The 13,515-nt window shown below is 48.6% G+C and overlaps 1 protein-coding gene across 5 annotated transcripts in view; it reads left to right on the forward strand.

The window, feature by feature from the left end:
- The window catches only part of PECAM1 (platelet and endothelial cell adhesion molecule 1), a 101,722-nt gene that overhangs the window by 70,905 nt on the left and 17,302 nt on the right, over positions 1-13,515 (forward strand). For 4 of the 5 annotated variants that reach the window (XM_037993770.2, XM_008012094.3, XM_008012097.3 and 1 more), the window contains 3 exons: positions 1,122-1,175; positions 3,433-3,495; positions 11,734-11,790. In XM_037993770.2, coding sequence (XP_037849698.2) covers positions 1,122-1,175; positions 3,433-3,495; positions 11,734-11,790 — 174 coding nt within the window. The remainder of the gene's footprint in view (positions 1-1,121; positions 1,176-3,432; positions 3,496-11,733; positions 11,791-13,515) is intronic. The other variant, XM_008012100.3, reaches the window with a different exon arrangement.

The raw sequence follows: 13,515 nt of genomic DNA on the forward strand, positions 1-13,515 counted from the left end.
AAAAAAGGTAAATATTTACCAAAAAGTAATCTACTGCTACAGAAAAAATAATACCTTTTTGGCATAAGGGGCTTCTGTCGGTGATTTGTATTGTTTATATATAAGTACAACATTTAACTAAATTAAATGTTGATATAGGTTTATATGAAAATAAGATTTTTCTCCAAATTTCTAAATACTCCAATTCTTATTATATCATCTCTGCATAGATTATTTCAATTTACAAATATATTTTAATAATTATGATAGTAATTAATTCAGATACATGATGGAAAACCGTGTGTTCAAGAATAGTATTTGTGACATTTGTAAGAATTCTTTGTAATAAAGGACAACTTAATAAAAAAAAAAAAAAGACAAAAATGGTCTTTGTCCATGCCCACTGAGATGATAACCTGGAGATATGCTATTTCTTTAAACTATGTTTTCATCAATCCAGTTCTCCAACTAGACAGGCTTAATTAACTAATGTCCTTCATGTTTATGAGTACTAGCTGATCCCTTCCAGAATTTCTCATGAACTTGCTCACATTGAACAATTCTGAATTCCAAATAGTTCACAAACAGAAGTGCCTCTGCCATGGGATGGTAGACGTCCCACCAGTGTTAGAAAAAGACCACACAGGCCTGGCATGGTGGCTCACAACTGTAACCCCAGCACTTTGGGAGGCCAAGGAGGGCAGATCACATGAGGTCAGGAGTTTGAGACCAGCCTGGCCAACATGGTGAAATCCCAACTCTACTAAAAATACAAAAATCAGCCGGGTGTGGTGGTGCGCTCCTATAATCCCAGCTACCCAGGAGGCTGAGGCAGGAGAATCGCTGGAACCCAGGAGGAAGAGGCTTCAGTGAGCCAAGATCGCACCACTGCACTCCAGCCTGCGTAAGAGAGCAAGACATCGTCTCAAAAAAAAAAAAAAAAAAAAAGAAAAAGACTACACAGTAGGTCAAATGGAGGCCACAGGGAGACCAACGAGGAGACCCAGGACTCAGAAACAATGCTGACTGTCACTACACTGAATAAATCAGACTTGACTTTGTTGGGGGCACTGAATTTTTAAAAGGTTTTAGAAAACTAGAATTTCCCTTGTCACTCATCCTAATTGTTATTTTTCAACTAGGTCACAATGATGATGTCGGAAACCATGCAATGAAACCAATAAATGATAATAAAGGTAATTATCTAATTACATGTTTTTATTAGAACCAACTTTTACATTAAAAAAAAAAAAAAGACTCACAGGAAAAGAAAACTAAAACTTGAAGGACTATGGATAATTTCCCACCTCTCTTAATGACCCTGTACTCAGCTGATGCGTCAAGGGAGGTGGCTAGTTGCTTTCACCAAAGATGCTATCTAGTGTCCTCAGTAGGAAAGTCACCTAAATCAAAGTAGGGAAGAACTGGGTTATATCCAAAACACAACTTCCTGACTCATAATGGGCTACTGGGTAAGGCAGTGGGACCTCTTTTCTCTTGGGTATTGAGATAGTGATTTTTAAAGACAATTGTACTGCTCTCTTCTGCCTGAAGCACTGAGGGATTGGACTAAATCATTTTTCAAAATTCCTTTTGCTCTGGGCTGCTGCCATGGGAGCTAAGGCTCCTAAGGAAGAGAAAGGATTCCGTTAGGATCTCTTCCTTTCTTTCTTTTTTTTTTCTTGAGACAAGAGTCTTGTTCTGTCACCCAGGCTGGAGTGCAGTGGTGCGATCTCGACTCCGTGCAACCTCCACCTCCTGGGTTCAAGCGATTCTCCTGCCTCAGCCTCCCAAGTAACCAGGACTACAGGCGCCCGCCACCATGCCCAGCTAATTTTTGTATTTTTAGTAGAGACAGGGTTTCACTGTTTTGGCCAGGCTGGTCTTGAACTCCCGACCTCGTTATCCACCCACCTCAGCCTCCCAAAATGCTGGAATTACAGGTGTGAGCCGCTGCGCCCGGCTCTTTTATATATATATATATATATATTTATATATACACACAGAGTCTTACTCTGTCGCGCAAGCTGGAGTACAGTGGCACAATCTCAGCTCACTGTAGCCTCTGCCTACTGGGTTCAAGCCATTCTCGTGCCTCAGCCTCCCAAGTAGCTGGGATGACAGGTGTGTGTCGCCACACCCAGTTAATTTTTGTATATTTCATATTGGTGGGTTTTCACCATGTTGGCCAGGCTGATGAACTCCTGACCTGAGGTGATCTGCCCACCTCAGCCTTCCAAGTACTGGGATTAGAGGCATGAGCCACTACACTCAGCCTGAAATGTATCTTTGACTGCGGAATCATTGTTTTGGTAGCTGATGAGAGTCCCTGTTCTTTAGGGCTTTAAAAACAAAACAGTAATATTTTTGACTTGAAGACAAACTACTTTTCTAGCTTTCACCTTGTACCCTGAGCAATTTCATTCACTTGTATGTGTATGCCTCATACTTCCAAGTATTTTAGGCTAGTGACCCCTGTTCCCCATTTCCTGAAATCCTCTTGGTCTCGGAGGCAGCTCTGTTTGCCTGTGGCTGTGGAGAAGGCTTCCAGCATCTTGAGTGAGACTGAACTGGGAGAACTGCTGGAGCTGATACTGGGCTGTTTTCTGTCTCTACTGACCTGTTCCAAGTCTCCCTACTGTAGAAACAGGGACCTAGGCCAGGGGGTCCCTCTACATCTTGGTAACAGGAGTCAGGGAGGAAACCATGGGCCCCGAGGCCCTGTGTCTGTCTCCTGGACCAGTGTGGGGGGTTGTACTCCCTTCTTCATCCTGAATGGAATTAAGCCTGTTTCTGGCTGCCCCCTCAAAATACAGAATACTTTAATAACCTGAATGAAAATCTGGCCAGGCGCAGTGGCTCATGCCTGTAATCCCAGCACTTTGGGAGGCTGAGGTGGGCAGATCACTTGAGGTCAGGAGTTCAAAACCAGCCTGGCCAATATGGTGAAACCCTGTCTCTACTAAAAATACAAAAATTAACCCTGTCTCTACTAAAAATACAAAAATTAGCCCTGTCTCTACTAAAAATACAAAAATTAACCCTGTCTCTACTAAAAATACAAAAATTAACCTTGTCTCTACTAAAAATACAAAAATTAACCCTGTCTCTACTAAAAATACAAAAATTAACCCTGTCTCTACTAAAAATACAAAAATTAACCCTGTCTCTACTAAAAATACAAAAATTAGCCAGGCATGGTGGTGCACACCTGTAATCCCAGCTACTCAGGAGGCTGAGGCAGGAGGATCACTTGAACCCAGAAGGTGAAGGCTGTAGTTAGCTAAGATTGCACCAGTGCACTCCAGCCTGGGCAACAGAGTGAGACTCTGTCTCCAAAAAAAAAAAAAAAAAAAAAAAAAAACCAAGAAAAGAAAGTCTCTACTTCTATGATCTGAGGTGCCCACAAGAGATTCCACCTAAACAACAAGTTGCTGTGGTTTCTTTGAGCAGAGCCTCTGACCTCAGACGTGCAGTACACGGAAGTGCAAGTGTCCTCATCTGAGCCTCACAAAGGTAAGTGCCACTCGAGTGAGTCTCCAGGCATTGCCTTTGGCTTGAGTGTAAACCCCAGGGGTGGGGGGCTGCTGTGTTCAGTGAGAAGAGTCTGTGCACCCTCAGTTGCTCCAAAGGAAGTGATTAGCAGACCTACCCGCCTGCTAAGACTGGAAGGAGCAAAGGCCCTGGCCCTGGACCTGTCTGTGAGCTATAAAATTTCAATAATTTAAAAGAAAAAAAAAACAAGACCAGGCACAGTGGCTCACACCTGTAATCCTAGCACTTTGGGAGGCCAAGGTGAGTGGATCACCTGAGGTCAGGAGTTCGAGACCAGCCTGACCAACATGGTGAAACCCTGTCTCTACTAAAAATACAAAAATTAGCTGGCTCTGGTGGCGTGCACCTGTAATCCCAGCTACTCAGGAGGCTGAGGCAGGAGAATCACTTGAACCCAGAAGGCAGAGGTTGCAGTGAGCTGAGATTGTACCACTGCATTCTAGCCTGGGTGATAGAGCAAGACTCCGTCTCAAAAAAAAAAAACTATATATATATGTGTGTGTGTGTGTGTGTGTATATATATATGTTTTCTTTGTGTATATACAATATATTTTTATAATATATTTTATGTATTTTTATTTTTATATATTTTATGTATACTTTTATATTTATATTATTTATATATTTTTTATAATATATATATATATATTTTTTCTTTGTTGAGACAGAATCTCACTCTGTTGCCCAGGCTGGAGTGCAGTGATGTGATCTCAGCTCACTGCAACCTCTGCTTCCTGGGTTCAAGTGCTTCTCCCGCCTCAGCCTCCTGAGTAGCTGGGATTACAGGTGTGCACCACCACACCCAGCAAATTTTTTTTTTTTAATTTTTTTTTATTTTTAGTGGAGATGGGATTTCACCACATTGGCCAGCGTGAATTCAAACTTCTGACCTCAAATGATCCACCCGCCTCAGCCTCCCAAAGTGCTGGGATTACAGGCATGAGCCACCACACCCAGCCTCAATAATTTTAAAACTTAATTAAAGAAAAATAGAGACAGGGTTTCGCCATGTTGCCCTGGTTGGTCTCAAATTCCTGGGTTCAAGCGATCTACCCACTTTTGTCTCCCAAAGTACTGGGATTACAGGCAGAAGCCACCACACCTGGCCAATTTTTGATAATTATTAGTTATGATACTACTAATAATAGGTAAGATTTATTAAGCACTTACTAAGTGCCAGGGAATTAGGAAGTACTGAGCAATTTGTCCCTTCCAGAGGTAGACCCCTTGCCCACACCCAGTGTGTTCCTAAAGTTGCTTGTGCAGACTGAATGTGTGTAAATCAAATGCATGTTTCAAGGTATCGAGTGCTTTGCCATTTAGAGGGACACTTAGGTAAAGGCTTTTGAAAGTACAAGATCCCTGTTCGTGTGAGCAGTGGCACTGATTTTACACCTTGGGTTTTGTTTTTGTGTATGTGCTTCTCCCAAGGGCAGGCTGGCCTGGAAGTCCCTGTCTCTGATTCTGTGCTGGGGAAATGGATGCAGAACGGGCTGCTTCATAGCAAATACTAGAACATCAATCTCATTTACTTTGGGCACCATAAAAAACATGCATCTCCTGGCCAGGCACGGTGGCTCACACCTGTAATCCCAGTACTTTGGGAGGCCAAGGCAGGCGGATCACTTGAGGCCAGGAGTTTGAGACCAGCCTGGCCAACATGGTGAAACCCCATCTCTACTAAAAATACAAAAATTAGCTGGGCGTCGTGGCGTGTGCCTGTAATCCAAGCTACTGGGGAGGCTGAGGCAGAAGAATCGCTTGAACCCAGGAGGCAGAAGTTGCAGTGAGCCAGGATCACGCCACTGCTTTCCAGCCTGGGTAGCAGAGCAAGACTATGTCTAAAACAAAATTAAAAATGCATCTCCTAACCTTCTTCCTCCTTTGCTAATCCAGATTGGGCAGTACACAGTCCCCGGGGGTCACTGCACAGTCCTGCACGCTCAAAGGAAACAGTGGCTCCTGCACGCGCAAAGGAAGCAGTCTCAGAATCTTCCTGCCCAGCTGGGAAGCTCCCTGGGATCATTGCCATCTGTCTCCCTTCCTCTGAGGCTAACCCCAGGCTGCATCCACCTGGCCAGGCAGGCCTGGGGCAGTTTTCCAGACTGTGCAGGCTGAATGCGTGCAATTTTCCAGGCTGTGCCAGCCAGACCACATGGCAATGGGGTCCTGAAATCACCCCTTGCTCCATGATCTGGGAGGAGTCTTGCACTTCTCCTTTTCTTCCCTTTTTGAGCCTGGGCTGAGTGTCAGCAGGTGTATGCACAGAACTTTCCTTACAGAGGAAAGTAAGGAAATGCCCCGCAGAGCCGCTGGGCTATATGCTGCACCACTGGGGCACACTCCCATAGCCTACCAACAGAATGGCCCCCGGGGATTGTGTACTGCCCAATCTGCACAACTCACTTCCGAGTCTAGGCTGGACCTGAGAGGGGTGGGGAACATGGCAGGCCTGAAGCTCTCTTCCTCTTGTTTTTTTTTTTGTTTTTAAGACAGTCTTGCTCTTGTCGCCCAGGCTGAAGTGTAATGACACAATTTCGGCACACTGCTTCCTCTGCTTCCCGGGTTCAGGCTATTCTCCTGCCTCAGCCTCCCGAGTACCTGGGATTACAGGCATGCGCTACCATGCCCGGCTAATTTTTGTATTTTTAGTAGAGACAGGGTTTCACCATGTTGGCCAGGCTGGTCTCGAACTCCTGACCTCGGGTGATCCACCCGCTTTGGCCTCCCAAAGTGCTGGGATTACAGGCGTGAACCACCATGCCTGGCCTCTTCCTCTTTATTTCATTGTGAAGTGATTCACTTGTTGAGATAACAAATTGTGATTAAGGCTCGTGATGGACCAGCCACTATGAAGGCAGCACAGGCACATACAGATCCTTCCTTGTGGAGGGACAGCCTGAGAGGGAGCCAGGAATACACTGCAGCAAAGGCTGGGTAGCGCCGGTTATCATAAGTGCCTGGAAGGGGAAGAACAGGGTGCGATGAGAAGGCATAAAAGGTGACACCTTTTCTGGCTTGGATGGCCCAAAGAGGCCTCTTCGAGGGGTGACATTTAAGCAGGGCCAGAAGGGTGCAAAGAAGGTAGCCCCACCAGGAGGGAGGGGTGTCCCTCCCGGAAATAGGAAGTCCCAGGAAATAGAAAGGGCAGTGTGAGGCAGTTCAGAGCTTGGCTCATCCAAGATTTGAAAGGAGACCGTTGCGTCTGCAGAGTGAGCAGGACAGAAAGCAAGCACAGGAAGCTGGGGAGAATGCAGGGCCTCCGAGGATTTCTTTGCGTTCTATTCTAAGTGGATTCAAGAGCCTTTGGAAGGATTTAGACAAGGAAGTAACAGCTTTCAACTTTCTTCTTTAAAAAATGTCCTTGGCCGAGCACGGTGGCTCACACCTGTAATCCCAACACTTTGGGACGCCGAAGCAGGCGGATCACCTGAGGTCTGGAGTTTGAGACCAGCCTGGCCAACGTGGTGAAACCCTGTCTCTACTAAAAATACAAAAATTAGCCTGGCATGGTGGCATGTGCCTGTAATCCTGGCTACTTGGGAGTCTGAGGCAGGAGAATTGCTTGAAGCCAGGAGGCGTAGGTTGCAGTGAGCCGAGATTGTACCACTGCACTCCAGCCTCAGCGATAGAGTGATACTCCATCTCAAAAAAAGAAAAAAAGGCCGGGCGCGGTGGCTCAAGCCTGTAATCCCAGCACTTTGGGAGGCCGAGACGGGCGGATCACGAGGTCAGGAGATCGAGACCATCCTGGCTAACACGGTGAAACCCCGTCTCTACTAAAAATACAAAAAACTAGCTGGGCGAGGTGGCGGGCGCCTGTAGTCCCAGCTACTTCGGAGGCTGAGGCAGGAGAATGGCATAAACCCGGGAGGCGGAGCTTGCAGTGAGCTGAGATCCGGCCACTGCAGTCCAGCCCGGGCTACAGAGCAAGACTCCGTCTCAAAAAAAAAAAAAAAAAAAAAAAAAAAAAAAAAAAGAAAAAAAAAGTCCTCGTGGTTGGCATGGAAAACAGACTGAAGGAGGGCAAGAACAGAAGCAGAGAGACTAGTATGTTATCACCAGGCAAGAGGGATGGGCGGGCACAGAGCTAGCAATGTATGGATTCTATTGTAGATATATCTTAGACTCAGATTGCAGCACCAGATGAAGAATTGAATGGCCAGGATGGGAGACCTAATTACTGCCTGCTGCTGCTGCTGCTGCTGCTGTGTGTGTGTGGGGGGGGGGGGGGGGGGGGCGGGGGGCAGGGTCTCGCACTGTTGCCCAGACCGGAGTGCAATAGTGCGATCTTGGCTCACTGCAACTTCCACCTCCCGGGTTCAAGCAATTCTCCTGCCTCAGCCTCCCGAGTAGCTGGGATTACAAGTGCCTGCTACCACATCTGGCTAATTCTGTATTTTTAATAGAGACAGGGTTTCACCATGTTGGCCAGGCTCATCTCGAACTCCTAACTTTCACTGATCTGCCCACCTCAGCCTTCCAAAGTGCTGGGATTACAAGCATGAACCGCTGCACCTGGCCCTGGTTTTCTTTTTCTTACTCAAAGATGGGGAAGGGTTGAAAGGACAAGAAGGAGGTATTGTAATGCCAGCACTTTGGGAGACAGAGGCGAGAGGATCACTTGAGCCCAGGCATTCAAGACCAGCCTGGGCAACAAAGCAAGAACTCATTTCTACAAAAAATTTTAAAATAAGGAGGTATCGAGACCCCCCAGGATTGGGTGAAGCAGAGGTGGTCAGCATGTGTCCTCCTTGCCACGCTGTGCAGCTGCAGGGGTGCCATCACCTAACTGGCCCCTCTTTCCCATTTGCACAAACGCTGTGTGGGCTGCAGAGGTCCAGGTAGACCCGTAAGGAGGGTCACTTGGGGGCAATGGAGAGCTTTTTGGGAATTCAATATGGGTTTTCTAGACCCATCCTCCTCCTTGGCAGCTAAGGAGCAGTGTGGGGGGAGGTCAGGCCTGAGCCTCAGGTGTTCCCTGTCTGCCTTCCTGTGGGTGGAGAGCCAGGTATTACCAGGTAAGAAAAGGGGCTTTGTGGGTACAAGGCCAGTGGTGAGTACATTTGACCTGGTCTTAACCAAGCCAGTTCCCTGTTCTCAAGGCTTCTTCCTCCTATGGAGGAGGGGATGGGAACCACATCCAGCTCTGACCCTAGTGGCAGCCAACCAAGTAGTCACTTGGGGTGGAGGAGGGGCAGGAAGGAACTCAGTAAATCCTGGTATGCTGCATGTTTGCTCTGAGACTAATTGCTGGGAAAACCCCATGACGTTGAAGCCATCTCCTTCTCTGTTAACACGGAGAAAAACAGAAGCCAAAATAAAGCCCCATCCGGAAACATCCCTGACAGCAGAGACAAAAGCCTGCCAGCCTGGTTTACTCATTAGCAGGCAGCTGCTGCCGTGGAGTGGGTGGGGAGGGGAGGTAGTGATAAGCTACAACTCTGCCTGCCCATCCATCACTAAGCTGGGCAGATCTGGGAGCAGCTGCAACTCTAGCAGCTCCACCAAGAAGCAGAAGCCTCCCCTGCTGCCCTGGCTGGTATGAGTGTTACAGCATCCCCAAGGCCACCAGAGAGGTCTCCAGCTGCCCCTTGTGGGCCTGGGGACTATGGGGTTCCTAAAGTGTGCAAGGTGTCTGGGCCCACAGGCCCAAACACCAAGACCTCTCCCTCCATTTATTCCCCACCTGCCCCAGCCCCCACTGTAGGCCTGGGTCGGAGGGTGAGCTGGCCGTGACTGCCCCCGCACCATGCACCTGGTACATGGCATTCGGTAGCATTTATTGCAGTGTCTGCGTTGTTTGTGCACCTGTCTGCCTTGCAGCCTGGAGCTCCTGAAAGCTGGGACCAGGCCCGATCACCTTTCCTCTTCCACAGTGTGGGGTTCACACTAGGTGGCTAGGATTCTGCTGAGTGAGTGACTTGGCCAGGCCTGACATCAAGCAGACAGTGTCTTGGGGATGTGGAGGATCCCCCAGTAGGGATGGGGATCCCTACAGCTTCCCTTGAGGCCCCCACATCTGGCACCACAGAGAGTGAGGAGTGTGTCGGCATCTCTGCTGTCCCAGCAGTGGGGTACCCTGGTGGCTCAGTCACTCTACTGAGTTCCAAATCCTGTTTGGTGCCCTGGGGAAGTCAGTGTAAGGCCCTAGTCTCCCCAAATGCCCCAAGTTCAACTGTAGGGATCTGACCCACCCCCAGGCTTTCACCTCACAAATGGTTCCTAACACAGGAAACACCACCATTATTGTCACTTCAAACTTGGACAGGTGCCCCTGGGCAGCTGAGCAAGCCCAGGAATGGGACATGTCCAAGACCCCAGCTGTCGCCCCAGAGGAGGTGCCAGGGAGATGGTCTTGGGAACAAGTCATGTCAGTGTGTTGTAGACAAATGTCACCAACATGCTATGGAGCTCGGGGGCCCTGTAACTTCCCAGGACACAGAGGGAGGGTAAGTGTGGGGGTGTTGGTACATGCGTGAAGCTCTACCAGGGTTGCAGGGAAATGAGGCAGGGAGAAAGGGCAGTGCTGGCTGTGGAGGAGTGTGTGTGGGGCCAGGAGGTGAGAGTGGGGTGTCCCTGGAGCATGGTGAGACGAGGGCATCTCAGTGCAGGTAGAGTCCAGGGTCACACCCCGGCCACCCACTCTGAGGAGGGAAATGCACTGACCGTGGCACAGGAAGTCCCTTACCCTATCTGGGGCTCCCTTTCCCCATCTGTAAAAGGAGAATAATGGCCCACACGACATCAGGCTCTTTTCCACAGAGAGGCTTCCTGGGCCTCTGTGCAGGTGACAGGAGCTGGGAAGTGGCCAGGTTCCATCCTGTTTCCTCAGGGTTGGTGGGTATGTATGTGTGTGCACACCCTATGTGCATGAGTGTGTGCACACCCAGCTTGCATATTTGTATATACAGTGTGTATGTACGTGCTGTATGTGTATACAATGTATGCTGTATACAGTGTGTGCAGACATACCCTACACACTGTATGAGAGTGTACATAGAATGTGTACACATTGTGTGCATGAGTGTGCATGTGTGTACTCTGTGTGTGTATTTTTGTGTACACATCCTGTGCCCATACCCCAGTGTAAGGTAAACAGATGGCAGGAAGGGCGCCCTTGAGTCTTCTCCAAGTGTACACCACACCCTGGGTCAGTCAACATGCTGCTGTATTGAGAGGGTCTAACCCAGAGGATCTCTGCCTTATCTGCATAGTAGAGCCCCTGAGGAGCTGCTAAAAAAACCAGCACCAGGGACCCGCCCCCCAGACCAATCCAACCAGAAACTGCAATGAGTTTCAGGAGCCAGCAGTGAAAACAGTCAGCCCAGCTGTCTAACCCTGTAAGAGTTCTCAGTCCTGGCTATTCCTGGGGTCACTGACAACCCCCAGGCTCTAACCCAGACCTTGGGATCTGGTTCTGGATCCCGGGGTCTGGGCTCTCAGGTGATGGGGAGGCCATAGCCCAACACTGCATTGAGGGACCTGGCAGAGTGTCTGGACAAGGGTCACGGTGGCAGGGGAAGAGGAACGGGGCCACCAAGCTGGAGGCTGCAGGCCCTTGCTGGGGCCCCTCCATCCGTGGCCCCTCAGGTCCAGGATTCCTCTGGAGCATGTGGCCCTGCTCCACAATGACCTGCTGACCTCCTATTCCCAGACTAGGGGTGATGCTGGTTAAACCAAGATCTTCTTCTTCTTTTTTTTTTTTTTTTTTTTTTTTTTTTTGAGATGGTGTCTCACTCTGTTGCTCAGGCTGGAATGCAATGGCGCGATCTTGGCTCATTGCAACCTTGGCTCATTGCAACCTCTGCATCCTGGGTTCAAGCGATTCTCATCCCTTAGCTCCCGAATAGCTAGGATCACAGGCACGCATCACCATGCCTGGCTAATTTTTTGAATTTTTAGTAGAAACAGGGTTTTGTCATGTTGGCCAGGATGGTCTCAAACTCCTGACCTCAGTGATCTGCCCGCCTCAGCCTCCCAAAGTGCTGGGATTACAGGCGTGAGCCACCGCGCCCAGCTAGGATCTTCTAATATCAGAAATCACAAGGTCTCCGGGTGCTTCTGGACCTGGTTCTAGTGGGGTGCAGTGGTGGGGTACAGCCTTGCCTACAGAGCCTCAGACCTTTTCCTATGACTGCAGTGGACTGACCTGGTTCCCAGAGGCAGCTACTAACTTATGCCTTGTCCTTTTTCCAGATCTAGTAAAGAAGGGCACAGAGACAGTGTACACTGAAGTTCGGAAAGCTGTCCCTGGTGAGTGAGGTTCCCCAGTGCTCCAACCTGGGGAATGGATGCCCCTTAGAATCACTGATGGGGCCTTGGGAGTGGGCAGAGAAAAGAGGAAGCAAAGAAGGCCAAAAAAGGGGTGCCACCTCTTACACCAGTGCTCTGGGCTCCCTCTGTCCCACTCCGCTTAAAAAGTCACCTCGGATTACATTTACTATTCGTTTAGTCAACGAGCACTTCTTGAGTGCCTACTGACCCCAGCCAATGACCCTTACCTGCTCCCCACACAGGCCCTGGTGGCTGGGGTTCCCCAAGGTCTTGGACGTCGAGCGTTTTGTTTTGGAGACTCCCAGTAGCTTCAGCCTTTCTTCTTTTTTCTTTTTCTCTTCCTTTCTTTCTTTCTTTCTTTTTTTTTTCTTTTGATATGGAGTCTTGCTCTGTCACTCAGGCTGGAGAGTGCAGTGGTACAATCTTGACTCACTGCAACCTCCACTTCCTGGATTCAAGTGATTCACCTGCCTCAGCCTCCTGAGTAGCTAGGCTTACAGGCGTCCACCACCATGCTCAGCGTTTTGTTTTGTTTTGTTTTGTTTTTTTGAGACAGAGTTTCGCTCTTGATGCCCAGGCTGGAGTGCAAAGGAGCGATCTCGGCTCATCACAACCTCTGCCTCCCGGGTTCAAGCAATTCTCCTGCCTCAGCCTCCTGAGTAGCTGGGATTACAGGCATGTGCCACCACACCCAGCTAATTTTGTATTTTTAGTAGAGACGGGATTTCTCCCAGTTGGTCAGGCTGGTCTCGAACTCCCAACCTCAGGTGATCCGCATGCCTCGGCCTCCCAAAGTGCTGGGATTACAAGTGTGAGCCCCGTGCCCAGCAGCTTCAGCTTTTCTGACAATAGACTGACTTTGGGAGTGGGTGTGGGTTTGCAGGTCTGCTCTATTTCTTTTGGTTTGGCTGGCCCCACTTCACTTCCCATGATGACCCACTGCTTCCTCATGGACGGGCTTCCCCCAGAGCTGAGCACAGAGCTTAAGCAGACCCGGAATTGGGGGAGTTCAGCAAGTCCTTTTTTTCGGGGGGAGGGTTATAATAACTGTATTCAATTCTGGTGAAATGAAATACACAATGACAACTTTTAAATTCTGAAAGTAAGTCAGCAATCTAAAAGACATATAAACATTGTGGGGGAAATAGTGACTATGTAAAGTATCTCGCTTTGTAGGGCAGACCTCTATTTAAGTGGATTCTTGAAAAGGGAATCATTAAAATGGTCCAGGACATTTCTGCAAAGGGTGGCTGCTCTGGCTGGGAGCGGTGGTTCATTAAGCGCTCAGTAAGTGCTTTATTTATTTATTCAAAATAAATAAATAAATGTAAAAGGATGGCTCCTCCGATTGCAGTCGGCGAACCAGCAGCAGCAATATCAGGCCCAGCCTAGACCCACAAAACTAGTCTCTGGAATCTGAACTTAGCCAGCCTCAGATGTTTCTGATGCTACCAATATTTGAGATCACTGTTTGTGTTTTGTTTTGTTTTTTGTTTGAAACGGAGCCTCACTCTGTCACCCAGGTTGGAGTACAGTGGTCCCATCTCAGCTGACTGCAACCTCCATGCGACATCCCCTGGCCCCTAAGGCTTGTGATTCTCCCAAGTAGCTGGGACCACAGACACACACCACCATGCCCAGCTAAGTTTTTGTATTTTTGGTAGAGATGAGGTTTCACCATGTTGCCCAGACTGGTCTTGAATT

Source organism: Chlorocebus sabaeus, chromosome 16 (assembly GCF_047675955.1).
Source record: "Chlorocebus sabaeus isolate Y175 chromosome 16, mChlSab1.0.hap1, whole genome shotgun sequence".
Lineage (NCBI taxonomy): Eukaryota > Metazoa > Chordata > Mammalia > Primates > Cercopithecidae > Chlorocebus > Chlorocebus sabaeus.